Source organism: Syngnathus leptorhynchus, chromosome 3, assembly GCF_054491065.1.
Source record: "Syngnathus leptorhynchus isolate UIUO chromosome 3, UIUO_Slep, whole genome shotgun sequence".
In the NCBI taxonomy this organism is placed as follows: Eukaryota; Metazoa; Chordata; class Actinopteri; order Syngnathiformes; family Syngnathidae; genus Syngnathus; species Syngnathus leptorhynchus.
In genome coordinates this window covers 3436595-3454998 of record NC_141197.1, presented here as the reverse complement: position 1 = coordinate 3454998, position 18404 = coordinate 3436595, and the positions used below count along the sequence as shown (strand labels likewise).

General features: G+C 42.7%; 1 protein-coding gene across 1 annotated transcript in view; it reads right to left on the bottom strand.

Annotated features, from left to right (window-relative positions):
* Positions 1–18404, bottom strand: part of tmc3 (transmembrane channel like 3) — a 107570-nt gene that overhangs the window by 2328 nt on the left and 86838 nt on the right. Inside the window, exons 17-21 of the mRNA XM_085907594.1 lie at positions 8754–8864; positions 7901–8026; positions 7486–7564; positions 6841–6883; positions 5643–5907 (exon numbers count right to left, since the gene is read on the bottom strand). Coding sequence (XP_085763720.1) covers positions 5643–5907; positions 6841–6883; positions 7486–7564; positions 7901–8026; positions 8754–8864 — 624 coding nt within the window. The remainder of the gene's footprint in view (positions 1–5642; positions 5908–6840; positions 6884–7485; positions 7565–7900; positions 8027–8753; positions 8865–18404) is intronic.

Below are 18404 nucleotides of genomic sequence, written 5' to 3'. Positions count from 1 at the left end.
TGTCTTTGGGAGTGTGAATGTGATTCTTGTGTGTGTGATTATTGTATGAAGCATCTGAAGGGTGTGTGCGGTGTGTGTCAAAGTCAAAGTCTGCTTTATTGTCAATTTCTTCACATGTTAAGACACACAAAGAGATCGAAATTACGTTTCCCACCGTGTGTGTGTGTGTGTGTGCGTGTGTCTGTGTGTGGAGGGGGGGATTCTGCAACAGACAGAAACACAGCACGTAAGTCAACACTCAACTTCTGATGTCACACAACACGACGGCACAAATTACATAATTAACTGCGTGTAACGGTTCCGCAATAACCATGAATGAAATACTCTTGGCAACACATGAAACATAAGTCATCGAGACAACAAAATACTGTAGCAACTTGTGTGTATAATTACTGTTGGGTAGTCCGATTGTGGGAGGGAAAGGCATTAGGACTCTGGAGGAGAAGGTGCAGGCCGTGCGGGACTGGCCTGCTCCCAACAACTTGTGTGAGCTGAAGAGCTTTCTTGGATTAGCGTCCTATCACTGGCGGTTTGTACGGGGCTTTTTGTGCATAGCCGCGCTTTTTTCTAATGTAATGTAATGCGCACAGGCCTTCAACTCCTTGAAAAGAGCATTGACAGAGTCTCCCATCCTTGTTCCCCCCGATCCTAAACTGCCGTTCCTTCTGGACACAGACGCCAGCAATGTTGGGATGGGGGCAGTCAAGTGGGGGCGAAGGGAGAGAAAGTTGTGGCATACTTCAGCAAAACCTTCAACAAGGCGGAGCGACGCTATTGCGTCATACGCAGGGAACTGCTGGCTATCGTGAGGGCTATAAGCCACTTTCGATATTATCTGGGGGGGGTTACCCTTCACAGTACCCTTCACAGTACACATTGACCATGCTGCACTCCAGTGACTCATGTCTTTTAAGGAACCCGAAGAACAGATTGCACGCTGGCTTGAAAAACTAGCACCATATACCTTACGTAGCCATACCAACGCGGACGCTATGTCTCAGCGCCCTTGTGCACTTGCTGGCTGCCGCTTCTGTGAGCAAAAAGAAGGCAGAGAGAAAGAGCTCCGCAGTGAGTAGCAGGATCTCAGCGAACATGTTTGCAGAGAGAGATGCAAGTTGTGGATGCACCCGGAACTACGACATGCAGGCTAGAGGAAGAGACTTCATGGCTGGAGAGCTGGTGTGGGTGCAGAGCCCAAGAAGGAAAAAAGGCGGGTGCCCTAAATTAGACAGCCACTGGGTGGGGCCGTGTGAGGTGCTAGAAAGACTAAGGGAGATGGTATACAGGCTTCAGATGCCCCCTAGTGGCAGGCGGGTGGCTCTTCATAGGGACCGCCTGGCCCCATATAAAGGTGATGGTCGTCCGCAGTGGCACACAGGATCCCGGACTCAGGCCCGGCGCTGCACAACTCTTACATCCCCAAGACGGACCACTGTTCCCCCTCTCTCCCCCGAACAGATCGTTGTTCCTGAAGACTCATTGCCTGGTTCCACACAGACTGTTCCGAGGCAGCCGACCTCAGACCATCCTCGGCGACAGAGAAGGCCACCGGGTCACCTTGGTGATTTTGTTTGTGACATCTCAGGACGAGGTTTTTGAGATAGGGGGGAAGAGTGTAGCAACTTGTGTGTATAATTATTAATCGGTAGGCCTAGGGAGGCTGTGAAGATAGCAGGGGGGACGCATGCGTGTGGGAGGGGGACTTGACTTTGTTGTTTCCAAGTGCGGACGTTAGAACTCTTTGTTGCGTTGAATAAAGAGCCAGTTACGATCCACGACGTGCTTGATTGATTGAAACGCTACAATACATTTGCTGGCGACCGTTCGTTGCTATGCCGCTGCGTAACGGCTACTCGTACGATGCTAGGCAAACTTAAAGGAGCGCGCCGAAGCTATCAATCAAACAGCGCACACACAAAACAAACCGCGATCAGACAAACGGCACAACAGTAGACAGTAGTAACAATGAAATGTTTATACTCACTTTGTGTCAAAGACGCACACGATCACAGCAACATACTCAGTCGATACCAGCAACCTTTAACTTACCGCAGCACACAAGTGAATGGATATAATGTCTAGACCTCGAACGTAAGACGACCCCCCTTTTTTATTTCAATGCAACATCGTCTTTTATTCGGGCCAATACGGTATTTCAAATAATTTACTGCTTCTCTTAATTTTAAATTCTGTATTAATAATATATTAATTTTTATACATATATATATATATATATATATATATATATATATATATATATATATATATATATATATATATATATGATATAGATTAGATATAGATTAGATATAGATATCTATATAGATATCTATATATATCTCTATCTATCTATCTATCTATCTATCTATCTATCTATCTATCTATCTATCTATCTATCTATCTATCTATCTATCTATCTATCTATCTATCTATCTATCTATCTATCTATCTATCTATCTATCTATATATATATATATATATATATATATATAAATACACACATGCACGGACATAATAATAATAACTAGAAAATGCAATTTCTAGAGAAATTACGTGTGAAGGTGAAGACTTTGAATAACCTATTGGGGAATGCTGCCGAATGATGTTGAAACGACTTGAATTACTTGAGAAATGTACAAAATAGAAGTGTGAAACAAAATTTTGGAGAATTTGTGGTGAATTTCAAAATTGAAAATTTTAATTTTTGGTAAGTGGGACGTTGTGGAATAGGTAGGAAAAGGAACAGTTGAAAGTTGGAACGGGTTGAATCGGTTGAAAAATGTAGAAATTAGATGAAAAATGAAATTTAGGAGAATTTGACGTGAATTTCAAAATTGCAAATTTGGAATTTTTGGTAACTTGAAAGTTGTGGAATAGGTAGGCAAAAGATGAACAGTTGAACGTTGGAACGGGTTGAATTTAGAAGTTAGAGCAAATGTTGAATCCCCATAGAGAATGAATGGGACTTTAGAAAACAAAAACTGTGCCAAAAATCTTTGAAATTTGGAGCGAAACGAAATATACGGGTTCTGACGAAATATACGTCTTCAGGATGTTCACCTTTGGGGTTAAAATGTTGAAACGGGTTGAATCGGACAAAAATTGTCGAAGTTAGAGCAAATATTGAATCCCCATAGAGAATGTATGGGGATTTAGAAACCAAAAACTGTGCCAAAAATCTTTGAAATTTGGAACGAAACGAAATATACGGGTTCCGACGAAATATACGTCTTCAGGAGTTTCACTTTTGGGGTTGAAATGTTGAAACGGGCTGAATCGGACAACAATTGCAAAAGTTAGTGCAAATGTAGCTATTTAGGGCACTTCTTGTTGAAATTTGAAAAAGGAAGTTTATTTGGGGTACTTCTGGTGTAATTTAGGGACCTCCTGTTTATTTTGGGTCATTTTCGGTTTCATTTGGGGCACTTCCGGTCTGATTTGGGGCATTTCCGGTTTGAAGATTTTGTCATTTATAATGGTGCCCGGAGGTAAGGTGTGTGAAGTGTCTACGACATGTGACTATGACAGAGCTGGGATCAAACCGCCAACCACCTGGTTACTAAATGACCCACTATACTGCCTGAGCCACAGCCGCCACTTCCTGTTTAATTGAGGTCACTTCCGGTTTAGCTAGGGTCACTTCCAGTTTAAAAAGGTCACTTACGGTTTGATTTGGGGCACCTCCTGTTTATTTGGATCACTTCCGGTTTAATTCAGGTCACTTCCGGTTTAGCTGAGGTCACTTACGGTTTATTTGGGGTCACTTACGGTTTAAAAACGTCACTTCTGGTTTATTTGGGTAACTTCCAGTTTTATTTGGGGCACTTCCGGTCTGATTTGGGGCACTTCCAATTTTATTTAGGTCACTTCCGGTTTGTTTGGCTCACTTTCGGTTGAATTTAGGTCACTTCCGGTTTAGCTGAGGTCACTTCCGGTTTATGTGAGGTCACTTCTGGTTTATAAAGGTCACTTGATAAGGGGCACTTCCCGCTCAGCTGAGGTCACTTACGGTTTATTTGGGGTCTTGTCCAGTTTAAAAAGGTCACTTTCGGTTTATTTGGGGTCACTTCCGGTTTAAAAAGGTCATAACAATAAATAATAATAAAGGACAGGAATAACAAGTGTGAAGGTCTTCACCTTCACACTAATAAAGGACAGGAATAACAATAGTGTGAAGGTCTTAACCTTCACACTAATTATAGTAGTACAGTGGAGCCTCGGTTTTCGAACACAATCCGTTCCAGAAGGCTGTTCGAGAAGTGAATCGTTCAAATTCCGAATAATGTTTTCCCATTACAAATAATGGAATTTTTTTTATCCCTTCCAAGCAAAAAAAACAAAATGGCTTTTTTAAGCACTTTTTTCATTTGCGCATTTTTGTCTGATCGCGCAACTGCAGCGCACCGCCGAACGCGCAACTGTAGCACGTCGCCAACCGAGCAGCTGCACAGCACTGGTCTCATTATTGTGACAGAGCCGTCACTGAAATTTATAAAATATTTTTAAAGTCCTGATGTACTTTCCAAAATTTAAGTGGACCTCAGTGCGCAGGGAGCTTAATCTTGTCCAATCGCACAACTGCAGCGCATTGCTGAACGTGCAACCGTAGCGTTCCGCGGACCGCGCAACTGCACCGTGCTGGTCGCATTATTGTGACACAGCGTTCGCAAAAATTTAGAAAATATATTTAAAGTCCTAATGGACTTTCCAAAATTTAAGTGGACCTCTGTGCGCAGGGAACTTAATTTGGTCCGATCGCGCAACCGCTGCGCGCCGGGTGCTCACTGTCGCATTGCTTTTGGAGCGTCTTTGTGTCTTAGGATGGCTTTACTGCTCCCACTTGCTTCATTTGAAGGCATGATTAGAGTTGATGCAATCCTCAGAGTAACGAGAATGTAATAATGAATTTGCTTGCAGGTCCTCTTGGCTCATCTTGCGAGGTCCGACAACCGAATTTCGTCTGACATCCGAAGCAAAAAAATCTAGAAATTTTTTGTTCGAATACCGAATTGTTCGAGAACCGGAACGTTCGAAAACCGAGGCTCCACTATAGTAGTAATAATAATAATACAGCAAATCCCATTCATCATGGGGATACGTGCCAGAACCACCCGCAAGAGGGCAAACCGTTTTGATTTTGCAGTAGATTCATCCATTCATCCATCCATTTTCTGAACCGCTTTGTCCCCACGGGAGTCGCGGGCGTGCTGGAGCCTATCCCAGCCATCATTGGGCAGCAGGCGGGGGACACCCTGAACCGGTTGCCAGCCAATCGCAGGTCATACCGAGACGAACAAGCATCCGCACTCGCACTCATACCTAGGGACAATTTAGAGACTTCAATCGGCCTACCAAGCATGTTTTTGGGATGTGGGAGGAAACCGGAGTGCCTGGAGAAAACCCACGCGGACACGGGGAGAACATGCAAACTCCACACAGGGAGTGTGGAACCCGCGCCCTCCTAACTGTGAGGCGGACGTGCTACCCAGTGCGCCACTGAGCCGCCCAGTAGATTCACTCCACCCAAAAAATCTCAGAGGCACCGGTTGGTATAATTGAACCTAAAATTTGTGGCAATTTTCTACTTCTTAATACAGTCGAAATGTGTTCAAATTCATTCTGACACACAACAGAACAATCACCTATTGGGTACGTTCTCCAGCTTATGTTTAGGGATTGCTGCAGGACTTCTGGAGGATCCATCCACAGGTCTGTTCAGTTCTCCCCGAGATGCAGACTGCGTGATTGTACGTATACTGTTACTGCGCGGACCAGGAGTATGGAGGTTTGTGACACTGCTGTTCCGCTGTGGGGAGGAAGTTTGGATGGAGGGATCCTGGCTTGTGATGTCACTCTGTTCATCTGTCTTTTGATCCCCCACTTTTTCTCCTGGAGTCTGAAGTCTTGCTGAGAAATGGTTAAATTTCCTTCATGTTTAAAACTGCCGTTAAACAACACATATTCACAAATCACATATGCACTATGATCTATAATAGTATTACCTGAGTTAGGGTGCTTGTTATCTTGGCTACAGTTATTATTTTGCCTTGATGATGCTATCATTTGTTTACTAAGGATTTACTACCATTATTTGTTTATTAAGTTATTATTACCATCTCTTTCTAATTACGCTGATTTTAATCCTACTTCAAATAGTAGGCTAATTGATTGATTTAGATATATTTTTATAAAATTTTAATTTTAACTTGAAGTCTGAGGGATCAATCATTTGGTGATCTAATCCCCCAATTCCAGCATTAAGGGTTGGAATTGGGGTGTTAGATCACCAAATGATTCCCGAGCGCGGCACTGCTGCTGCTCACTGTTCCCCTCTTCCCCAGGGGATGGATCAAAATCACATGGGAATGGGCTAAATGCAGAGGACAAATTTCACTCCACCTAGATGTGTGTCCCATTTTTATAGTCTTTGGTATGACCCGGCCGGGGTTTGACCCACAACCTTCCAGTCTCAGGGCGGACACTCTACCACTAAGCCATTGACCTAATGTTTAAAGTAAATCAGACGGAGCGTTGTTTTGTTGACATGGAAGACGCTATGGTTTCTTGTACAACTATAAATCCATCCATTCATTATCTGTTATCCTCATGAGGGTTGCGGGGTCTTCTACTATTTCCGCTATATTTGGTCAATCTGCAAATATCAAAATGATTTCTTCTGACTGAAAGTGTGATCAATGAATATGCAAGTCCTAAGCAAATCAATATTTTTAATGTCCATGAAAACACTATCCAATCGTAAATGTAATCCAAATTTATCAAATTAAAGAACATTTCCATGAAAACATAGCCATTGAGAGAGCACTCCACAAATTCACCTACCTGCAGCCATCTGAAAGACTTTCTTTTTATCATCAGTGCGCTCCTAAAGGGATTAGAAAGTTACTGTTAGATATTTTCCATTTTTCTCAACCTCGTTCAAATGTACAATAGTATGTTATTTCCCATATTTTATTCATTCAATGGTTTTAAACACAGACGGTCTGAGTTGGGTTCATTCAGTTGAGTTTATTAGAGGCACATGGGCAGTAAACTCTGCCTGAAAGTATGGGTGCAGGTGTCACTAGGGACAGGTGGGGAACTCACCCCAATACATTAGGACCGTGATCCGCACTCACTAAATTCCTCATTTACTTGAATATATTTGGGTTATTTTTTGGGGTTACCTCAGTTGTCCTGAATTTTTGGAATTTCTGAATAGTTGAGATATGAAAGTTGCTGAATGCAGAAAAACTGATGAGATGGAAAAACTGGTAAGATTAATAATAAAGTTTTGGTGTTGAACAACATGTTAATGCTGGTCAGCATTCACACCATTACTGGACTCAAAGCAGTTTATGGTTTGTAAATACATACATCATGTACCAGTTTAAGCAAACCAAGAAAAAATGTTGCAATGACTTTAAATCAAGGATTTTCAACTTTAAAAGCGACATATTTTCAATTAATAGTTTGTTTGACACTCACTGTCTGGAGCTGCATCATCAACTGGTTGTTGGTGAATTTCAGAGATCTGGCAATGGCCTGGAGATAGTATATCAGCATGCTAAAACAAATGATGTAAGTCATAGTAAGGGTTACACTGTGTGCGAATGGGGGGGGGGGGGGAAGAGAGAGAGAGAGAGAGAGAGAGAGAGAGAGAGAGAGAGAGAGAGAGAGAGAGAGAGAGAGAGAGAGAGAGAGAGAGAGAGAGAGAGAGAGAGAGAGAGAGAGAGAGAGAGAGAGAGAGAGAGAGAGAGAGAGAGAGAGAGAGAGAGAGAGAGAGAGAGAGAGAGAGAGAGAGAGAGAGAGAGAGAGAGAGAGAGAGAGAGAGAGAGAGAGAGAGAGAGAGAGAGAGAGAGAGAGAGAGAGACTGCATGTGCGTGCGAGTGTATGGTCTTACAAGAGAAGCAGTAGTGCCGGTAACACTACAACAGGGCTGGTGATGTAACTCATCACTTTACTGAACCACAGGGGAAAGTCGCTTGCCACTGTTTCAGATATGATGTCATAGATTTTCTCTTGACCACTGCAAAATATTTTTATTCTTTGATTATCACACAATGAAACAACTTGAGACGTTATCATCCGTAAATCCCTGCCGTAACAAGAATCACAAGACCTGTACTGGATAATCAGCAACAAAAAAACGCTTTGAAATTAATTTCAGTGATTTAACGCAGCTGAAAAAATACCTAAGTACTTTCACAATTATGAGATACAGTAGACATACTGTATTGTGTCAAAAAATACCATTCGTCAACTGTGGCCAATTATTTTAGAACAATGCTTGCCAACGTGAGAATCCCATGTTTTGTCGCCATACTGATGGGTTCAATCCAGTGACTTAATTTTGGGAATTCAACTATGACCATGAAGAGGGTTCATTTATTTATTTATTTTCTGAATAGCTAATCTTCATAAGTCTCGTGGTCAGGCTGGGGCCTATCCCAGCAGTCTTTGGGTGCCAGGCGAGTACACCCTGAACTGTTTGCCAGCCAATCACAGAGCACATATAGGCAAACAACTACTCACACACACACAATCACACATTCAGAAAATTTTGAGTGGTCACAGCCTACCATGTAAGTTTTGGTGGGATTAAACAGGAGTACCGGGAGCAAACCCACGTAGGCATGAGAGTATGCAAATTCCACACAAGAAGCAACCAGAACAAAACCCTGCACCTCCGAACTGTGAGGCAGACATGCAAACCAGTGCCCCAGCGTGCTACCCATGAAGAGGGTTTGTCTTACCTAAATGGTCCACAGTGCTGTGATGGTCGGTATCTTACAATGGCAAATATTGTGGGCAGCATACACAAAAAGAGCATAAAGAGCAGCATCGCCAAGTAGAAATTATTTGATCTGCAATAAACAGACAGCAAGATTAATTAATTTTGAAAATGAAAAATAAAAGCAAATCACCGATTATATTAAAAGTGTCTTTAATTGATATGTATGAAAGTATACCGTGCTGATAATGCTGACTATTAGATACTTTTTTGGGCTTTTCCTTTATGGGTTAGTACCTTTGTAGGATTGTGTAAAAAAATGATCTGACTGCTTAATCACTTCTGTTGTAATGATACAGTGGTGCCTCTACTTACGAACGCCTATACTTATGAACTTTCTGAGATACGAACCGGAGCCTCTCAAATAATTTTCACGAACCAATTTTCGACTTTCGAACCGACGCACTAGCGACGCCCCTCCATCCCGCCTTTTGCTCTGCCATTCCCTGTTCTTCTCGGCGTGTTAGTAGTGTAAAAACAAGTAGTGTAGGAGAGTATGTCGCCAAAGACTATCGAAAAAAACTCGGAATCATAAAGGTGCATGGCAAATGCATGCGAATCGTCGAGCTCACAACAGAGCATGGCCGGTGTTGTACCAAGTAGGTATCACTGCTGCAGGAGGCATCGAGTGAAAGGCGGAAACTGTTGTCGTGCGGCAGACACTTTTGTGTTTGTCAATTTCCATCAATATAAATGGGGTATATGAGGTCACACTTAATAAAACTAGCTTGAAATAGCATTTAATGATGCAGTTAAGTATTTTTCTTGTGCTTAGGGGCTTGAGTGTATGTGGGTACTATTTTACACCACATCTGGCGAGCCAGATAAACATTGTAGAGGTGAATAATCTGCGACGTCAGTGGTCAAGGACATCACTCATGTAATTGTGTGTTTCTGGAGGATGAAGAGGACGCGTAAGACACTGTGATTTACCACCATTGCCACAGATCTGGAAAATTGTGAGATGAGAAAACCAGACTGAAGCCCAAAACTGACATGGTAAAATAATACAAACATGTTGAGAACTAGATCTGTGTCAATTAGAGATTACCACCAACGCTGCGTCACTGGCGAAGAAAGCTCAGCACCGCCTGTACTTTCTGCGGCAACTCAGGCGAGCAAGTGCTCCTCCTGCCATCATGACCACATTCTACCGTGGCACCATTGAGAGCGTCCTCTCCAGTTATATCGCTGTGTGGAGTGGTGGCTGCACTGAATACAACATGAAGGCTCTGCAGCGCATAGTGAACACTGCTAGTAAGAAGAACATTTACACCTCCCGTCTCACCCGCAAAGCGACCGCGATTGTGTGTGATGTGAGTGACCCCGCTCACTCTTTGTTTGATCTTCTGCCCTCTGGGAAGAGGTACAGATGCCTGCGCTCCCGCACCACCAGACTCGCCAACAGCTTCATACTCCAAGCTGTCAGGATCCTGAATTCTCTCCCCCCTTCACCCTCTGCTACATAACGCTCCATTTTGCTCCTCTTCTTTATTTATTTATTTATTTATTGTTTATTTATTTGGGTTATTTGCTTATTACTTATTCATCGCTCTTGTCTTCGTTTTTACTCTTTGTGGTATTTGCTTGTATGTGTTGTGTAATGTGTCTAGTCACTGTGGGAAACGTAATTTCGATCTCTTTGTGTGTCTTAACATGTGAAGAAATTGACAATAAAGCTGACTTTGACTTTTAATAACATTCACTTGCAGGGTGTCAGAATGGCAGGCTGATTTGAGAAACTGGCTGCTCAGCACATCAAATAAAACCTGCCTTCCACACTCTGACAACAGTGGATTGACGGGATCCAGAAGTGCAACAAACCAGGGGACAAGTAGTAAAAGCCCTAAAGTTAAAAGTGCATGAGATACGGTTTTGGTTTGTCTGAGCTATGAGATACGGCTTTGGTTTTTCCGAGTCAAGAAACAGTTTGGGTCCAAGACCCAGTGGAAGGAACAGGTTAAGAAAACAGCTTCTTTTTCTTAATTGAAGAAGGGCGTAGATTCTTTTTTTGTCCGTTTTTCCAAGTTGTTTGGGAGGGTTTTACACCCATCCAGGATAGGCCTGAAAAAAAAAAGTGCGAGAGTTTGTCTGGTTGAGAGTGTGACTGGTAGGATAAGTGGAATAAAGAGCAGTACTAGCAAAAACACACAGCAATAACACAGGCTAGTAATTTGTTGAAAGGTCAATATAAACCTGCATTGAGGATCCTCAAAGAAAAAATACTTTTAAAAATGAAAGAACGTGACGTACTAAATTAAGATGGGAAATGGAAACTGTAAATCCCTGAATAAGGGGGCTCTTGAAGGAGATTAGAAGTAAATGGCGGGTAGATTTCTAAATTGTATGCCCTTTGAGACTGCTTGTGATTTAGGGCTATACAAATAAACTTGACTTGACTATACGATGAATGCCGAAGTGGAAGTATGGAGTAGAAGGGAAGTTGAAAGTTGAAATGTGGGACGTAGTGGTAGAAGTTTTGGAGGAGAGCATGGCTAGGAAGAAAACGGGACTGAGAAAGGAAAGAAAAGAGAGAGAATTGAAATGTGCTAGAGTGTGGTTGAAAGCTTCACAAGAGAGAAGAGAACACATTCAAGAGATAAAACAGAAAGATAAAAAGTGATGAGGTCGCAAGTGTTTGTCAGACCGAAAGACAATGAGGCCGCTGCGCAGGTGCACTGTTCCAGCCACAGCTCAAGGCTGCAGAGCAGGAAGAGACGCTTTCCGCTCCTATGAAAAACATGTATCCAACATGTAAGACCTGAAGCCTCCCCCCTTATAAAACAGCAAAACATGTCATTGTCAGATTATTAGAACTCCTGTACATACAAGAAGTATGCCAATGCTGATTGTCTGCCCAATGACAAATGACCAGGGATCAAATTATGTGTGCACACTAATGTTAAAATTTGCAAATCAAGTGGTAAAGAAATGCAACTTGCTTCTAAAAGATAAATAAAGAAATACAAATTGCTTCTAAAAGATACATAGAGAATTGGAATGTGCTGTTTTCACGTGTGTGGACAGGAACCGGCTTCATGATTGATTGCAGGAAATGGCCAGCCTGTGACGAATCACTGATGCCGGGTCCCCCTCCCCTCACGCGTGATATCTGTGCATGTGTGCCTATGTGTTGAAATGATGAAATTGGCAAAACATTTAGTGCAAAGAAATGTGCTAGACTGTAGTATTTTCGATTTGCACCCCAACACCGAAACCATTTCGAAAAATAAAAAAGAGGGAAAGAAAGAAATCTGTTTGTGGGCAGAAACTTGTCCACACTAGTGCACATTAGTGTCTAGCCCTTATGAGAAATTAAAAAAGAAAGACAGAACATGTTTTCAGGAATTGGATGAAGCAAAATTGTGAATTTGAGACATTGCAATACTACATTTAAGAGAAATAATAGAAAAAAAATAGGATAAGGGACGTGAGTTGAGAATGATTTATGAATGTTGTGTGGAGAGCTTGGATAAATTGAGACCAATGTGATGGAAAGACCCCTTTTTGGAGGCTGTGTGAGATGCAAATGAGCAAGGATGAATGATTGCCTGGATGAAAGAAAAATACAGATTGAATGGTTGAAGTTAATGGAGAATACCATGGGAAATTAGTAGAACAACTTTGAAGAGAGAGTGATTTTGAGCAAGTTAAATGCCAAGGAACAGATAAATAAATGAGTTGTTTTTGGATTGATAAATAACTGGAGAAAAAATAGAAAAAAATCCTGAAGAACCAGTAACACATGCAGATGTGTGAACTAGGAAACTGAGTAGCGTTTTGCAAAGAAAGTCAAATTAAGTAATGCTGGAATCATATGTAGTAAAGAACACATCCTCCAAAAACGTTTGTCTTAGTGATACTGGACAAGATGTGAGGCATGGGCGTCCCCAAGCCTCAAAAGGAGGGAGATGTGGGACAGACAGTGAAAGATAGTAAAAATACAACACTTTAAGACATATGGATTCTCTAATACAGTTGGCGTCATACCATTAAGTTAAAAATTTCTCAAACTTTTCAAACTTTCGCTGTAAGCAATCGGAAGATGATTGAAAAGTGACTAAAGAAACTATGAGGAAGTGGTGTAGCTGTTGGAAGGCCACGCGCTTATGCGCTTCCCTGACTAATGATTGATAAGGAGGTGGGCAAAGGAACAATCTGCTACAGGACTTAACGTCCATTCCCCCAGTCCAAATCCAACCAAGATTGGAGAATCTCCTTTAAAACAGGAGGCAATAAATGGGACAGCCCCTGTCATAAATGGTCTTTGGTTAGGAGGACTCATTAGGAAGTGCTCAGACTCTTCTTGTAAACACTCTTATTTGCCCAGTTCAAAAGGGCAATAAAATTGATTGGTGAATGATACAAGATTTGCAGACGAAGAACAGTCCTTGGCATATTGCATGATCAGAGCACTCAAACTGTATGTCAAATGCAAATTTACTGCCGCCTGATCTTTCTTCCCCACAGGTCAACAACCGCTCCAAGCCAGGAGACTGGGACGACATAAAGGTCGTCAAAAAGGACAAACTGAGCCAGCCACGGTGGGAGGGACCGTTCCAAATTGTTGACTACCCACACCGCAGTGAAGTTTGCTGAAAGGCCCAGCTGGATTCACCTCAGCCACTGCAAGTTACAGAGAGTGCTGGACCCCATTTTCGGAGTGGTGGGAAGTTCTGACTACAAACGGGCTCCATCGTTTAGGGTGGTGCGTCTCAATGTCAGTGAAGAATTCAGATCCCCACTCTGACAGGCAATGGGATGTAACGGTGTCTCTGCCAACCAAGTAGTAAGTGGGACTCCACATGCCAGGTGGATTCTCTGCTGCATTGTGGTTGTAGCGTGATGGACTCATCTGGATAGACCCATTCACAAAGTCAACCGAAGGAGAAGATGGTCACATGAGGAAAACCACGAGAACTGGTCACGGGACACCAGAAAACCCATACAAAACCAACACTTGGTACCGGTGTGTAAAGTTCACTGTGAGATCCTACACGGGAAGGGTGCTGTGTGTGTTCCAAACTCCCCCCTTCCTCCATGCAAGTTCACCTGGAGGCCAAAGTGATGGGCATTAGTGAAGCGAAATGTATGGCCTCTATGGGAGGAGTTGGATGCCAACACCGTGCTGTCACAGTCAATGATACTAACCCTACCTCCATGGGCTCACAGAAAGGAACCTGTGATCGAACTCTTTTGGATTAATCTCAGTGTGACTGTTGAAGGACGAAAGATGCCACAAGTGGCCTAAACAAAAATGCTACCTGGAATGAACTACACACGTTACATCCAAGGAAGACTGAGATCCCACACATGAGCGTGACCCGAGGTCATGTTCATCCAGTTAAGGCCCACACAAAATGCTGTTCGATGGAAGGCTTTGCCCCAATGCATGAGCATGACCCAGAGGTCACCACATCCAGTCGGAGAAGGCTATTTTAGAATCAGTCCTGGAAAAGACAGGTATAGGACTTGAAGGGAAAACTGGTGCGTGACCTAGCTGGCATAGGACCCACGTACGGAAGCGTATAAAAGGTTTGTTCTGATAAAAAACAGGGCTCTTTCTTGCCCGGTGCGCTCTCCCCGTCACAGCTTTGCCCCTGCGGACTGCTGCCCGTGAGCCAAGAATGACGAATAGATGAAGATAGATTTTTCATTCTTTTTGAGATGAGACCAAAATCTACTTAAATGAATCTTTAGTGTCTTCGAATTGGACTTTGTCAAATTTTAAGCTTAGGGATAGTCGAGGAGAGAGGACTTCGGTGCAGCAGAAAGGGAGAGGCCATTTTTGAGGCGTTGTCTTTTCCTCCTCAAGATCAAAATATCTTTTTAAATAGAATTCAAATTCTTGGAACAAGGAGAACTGATCACTCGACTTTTCCACCCAACAGCATTTTACACCTCTTGTCTTTTACCCTTTTTTACTACTTGAGAGTTTTGCAATCGAGAGACCTTCAAGACTGAATAATTTTTGTTCTACTGAGATTGGTGAGTGGAATTATTGTTGTTTTGTCGAACAATCGAGACTTGTAATTATTTTTCTTGCTTATTCATTAAATGTCTACTTTATAATCACTTAATTTCCATTAATGACTTTTTTTATCTTTTATTCCTTAAATCTCTCTTGTTTCTCTATCAGTCATACCGTAAACCGTTCAGTTCTTTTTAAAGTGAAGACAGCTTTAATCCTTGACATCAGGATGTGTCAGATCTGGTTCCAAATACAGTGGAGCCTCGGTTTTCGAACACAATCCGTTCCAGAAGGCTGTTCGAGAAATGAATCGTTTGAATTCCGAATCATGTTTTCCCATTACAAATAATGGAAAAAAATAATGCGTTAAGCATTTTTTCATTTGCGCACTTCTATCCGATCGCCCAACTGCAGCGCACCGCCAAACGCGCAACGGTAGCGCGTCACCAACCGCTCAACTGCACCGCGCTGGTCGCATTATTGTGACAGAGCCGTTGCTGAAATTTAGAAAATATTTTTAAAGTCCCGATGTACGTTCCAAAATTTAAGTGGACCTCAGTGCGCAGGAAAGTTAATTTTGTCCGATTGCGCAACTGCAGAGCACCGCCGAACGTGCAACCATACCCCGTCACCAACCGCGCAACTGCACCGCGCTGGTTACATTATTGTGACAGAGCCGTTGCTGAAATTTGGAAAATATTTTTAAAGTCCTGATGTACTTTCCAAAATTTAAGTGTACCTCAGTGCGCAGGGAGCTTAATTTTGTCCGATCGCGCAACTGCTGCGCACCGCTGAACGCACAACCGTAGCGTGCCGCCGACCGCGCAACTGCACCGCACTGGTCGCATTATTGTGACAGAGCAGTCACTAAAATTTAGAAAATATTTTTAAAGTCCTAATGGACTTTCCAAAATTTAAGTGGACCTCAGTTCACAGGAAGCTTAATTTGGTCCGATCACACAACCCCAGCGCCCCGGGCGCTCACTGTCGCATTGCTTTAGGAGCGTCTTTGTGTTTTAGGAAGGCTTTACTGCTCCCACTTGCTTCATTTGGAGGCATGATTAGAGTTGATGCAATCCTCAGAGTAACGAGAATGTAATAACGAACGGAGTCAGTTGGCATCCAGGTCCTCTCAGCTCATTTCGTGAGGTTCAACAACCAAATTTCGTCCGACATCCGAAGCAAATTTTTTTTTTAATTTTTTGTTTGAATACCGAATTGTTCGAGAACCGGGACGTTCGAAAACTGAGGCTCCACTGTTGTTATCTTAAGCTCAGCTAGTGTGGGTGCGTGCTAGTGGAAATAAATGAATTCTTGCGGTCTTACCAAACACAGCTAAAACTATTCTGAGTGGTTACAAGAGCCCCAAATCTTATAGGAAAGAGAGCCACTGAAACGGTCGCGATCAATTTGACACCGTGTCTCTACCAGGTAGTTACTCAACACAGGGTCTGTTGATTTTAACGGGACTGGCGTCCGGAAAAGACGGAATTAATCTAAATATAGGTTGGTTGCGTAAACAGCGGTTAGACTCGGAACGAATCTTCTTTCCGTACCGGCATATATAAACTCTCGTCTACCCTCGAGTGCTGCGTTAGAGCAGCGGGGCAGAATGTTACCCTTTAAACGGAGAGCCGGTCGCTTACATTAGATAAGTGCAGGACTTGACAAAGAAAAAAGCGGATGAACAACCTTCTCACTGACGGACCATACTTTACGGCTGTTAGGGACATTAACTGTGATTAACATGTCTCATTCTCATCACCTCACCATGAGCATGGGGTTCTCTAGTTAGCAAATTAAAATATTCAAGCAGTTTCAAGATATATTTTGGCAAAACAAAATAATACAAAATAATATATAATGTTCCAAAATTGTGTGATACTATGCGTAATTCAGACAGGTCGTGTTTCTCCAGTTACTAACAGCTTCAATTACTGATATAAGGTCAATTCAACTTTGGCACCATCTTCTGGTGATATTTGGAATTATAATAGAGGTTGACTAGATCAACCAGTCACCCTCCATTTACCAGTTTAACAATAGTTAATTTTGAAGAACTAACTTTTAAGTAACCTTTATTCAGGCCCCATCCTTCAGGTCTCCCATGTCAAGCTTTGTCACCATCTTCTGGTGAAATTTGGAATTTCATCTGAGCCAATTCGTCTGGGCCAAATCCAATACACATTCATGTAACATCTTGTACCATCATATCCACCATGTAACTTGACTCCTTGGATCGGCGTTAGAAAATAAGCACTCTTCATAGAGACACTGAACTTATCACGTCGCGCCTGGACTACTGTAATGCATTATTCTCTGGTCTTCCCAAGTCCAGCATCAAAAGTCTACGGTTAGTGCAAAATGCTGCTGCGAGGCTGCTCTCACGGACAAGAAAATTTGATCCCATCACCCCAATATTAGCCAATTTACATTGGCTCCCGGTCCATTTAAGATGTGACTTCAAAGTTCTTTTGTTAACCTATAAATCATTGCATGGCTTAGCGCCTTCATATCTCGTTGACTTAGTTGTTCCTTATGTTCCGTCTCGTAACCTTCGTTCGCAAAACGCTAGTTTTTTAGTGACACAGAGGGCCAAGAAAATGTCTGCAGGGGCTAGAGCATTTTCCATTCGGGCTCCAGAGCTCTGGAATGCCCTGCCAATGGATATTAGAACTGCTACCTCAGTAGAAACATTTAAGACACGTTTAAAGACGTATTTCTATGATGTGGCCTTTAACCTCTCCCCGACCCCACTCCCCCACCCCTCCCCGGCTGGGGAGGTGGTTAGGTGACACCCATGCTGACGATGGCTATCTAGATTCTCGTGGACCAATTCACCATAAGGGAACTGCAGTGGAATACCCTCCTGGAGGACACTGCCAGGACAATCGAAGGCACCTCCGACAGCTCTTGGCTTTGGCCTGGGCATCCACTTTTTGGTTTCCATATGATGTATTTTATGTGCCCTCTTTGCATCCATTGCAGCCTGGTGATCCTGAAAGGGGGATCCTTCCATCTGTGGTCCCTTCTCAAGGTTTCTCTTTTTTCCCCTTGTAGGTTTTTTTTGAGTTTTTCCTTGCCCTTTTGGGAGCCTAAGATCAGGGGATGCTTTGAGAATTATTGTCAATTGATTGTCTATGTGAAGCCCTTTGAGACTGCTTGTGATTTAGGGCTATACAAATCAACTTGACTTGACTTGACTTAACTATTTTCAATCTTTTGTGAATCTCTCGCTGATGGGCAAAACTGAGCGATTCAGGCTATTGGACTAATGGTCTTTCAAAACAGGATGATTCTGGACTTAATGGCTGCAGAGAAAGGTGGTGTGTGCCACATTATTGAGACTTCTTGTTGCACATACATTCCAGGAGATAATGACACTCACATCAACGACGCCATGAACTCACAGAAGAATTTACAGCAGGCAATGTCGGAGGACAAGGTCCCACATCAATGGAATTTCTTTTCATGGCTATTCTCTGGCGCCTGGTGGCAACTGATGTTGAAACTTGTGACTCCTGTGATTGTTGTGCTCATTTACTACTTGTGTTCTCTCATGTTTGAAGTCAGCTGTATCACGATCTGTGCCTTCTACCATAGCTGAAGTGCAAATACAACATCTCTGGCATGTGATGACTT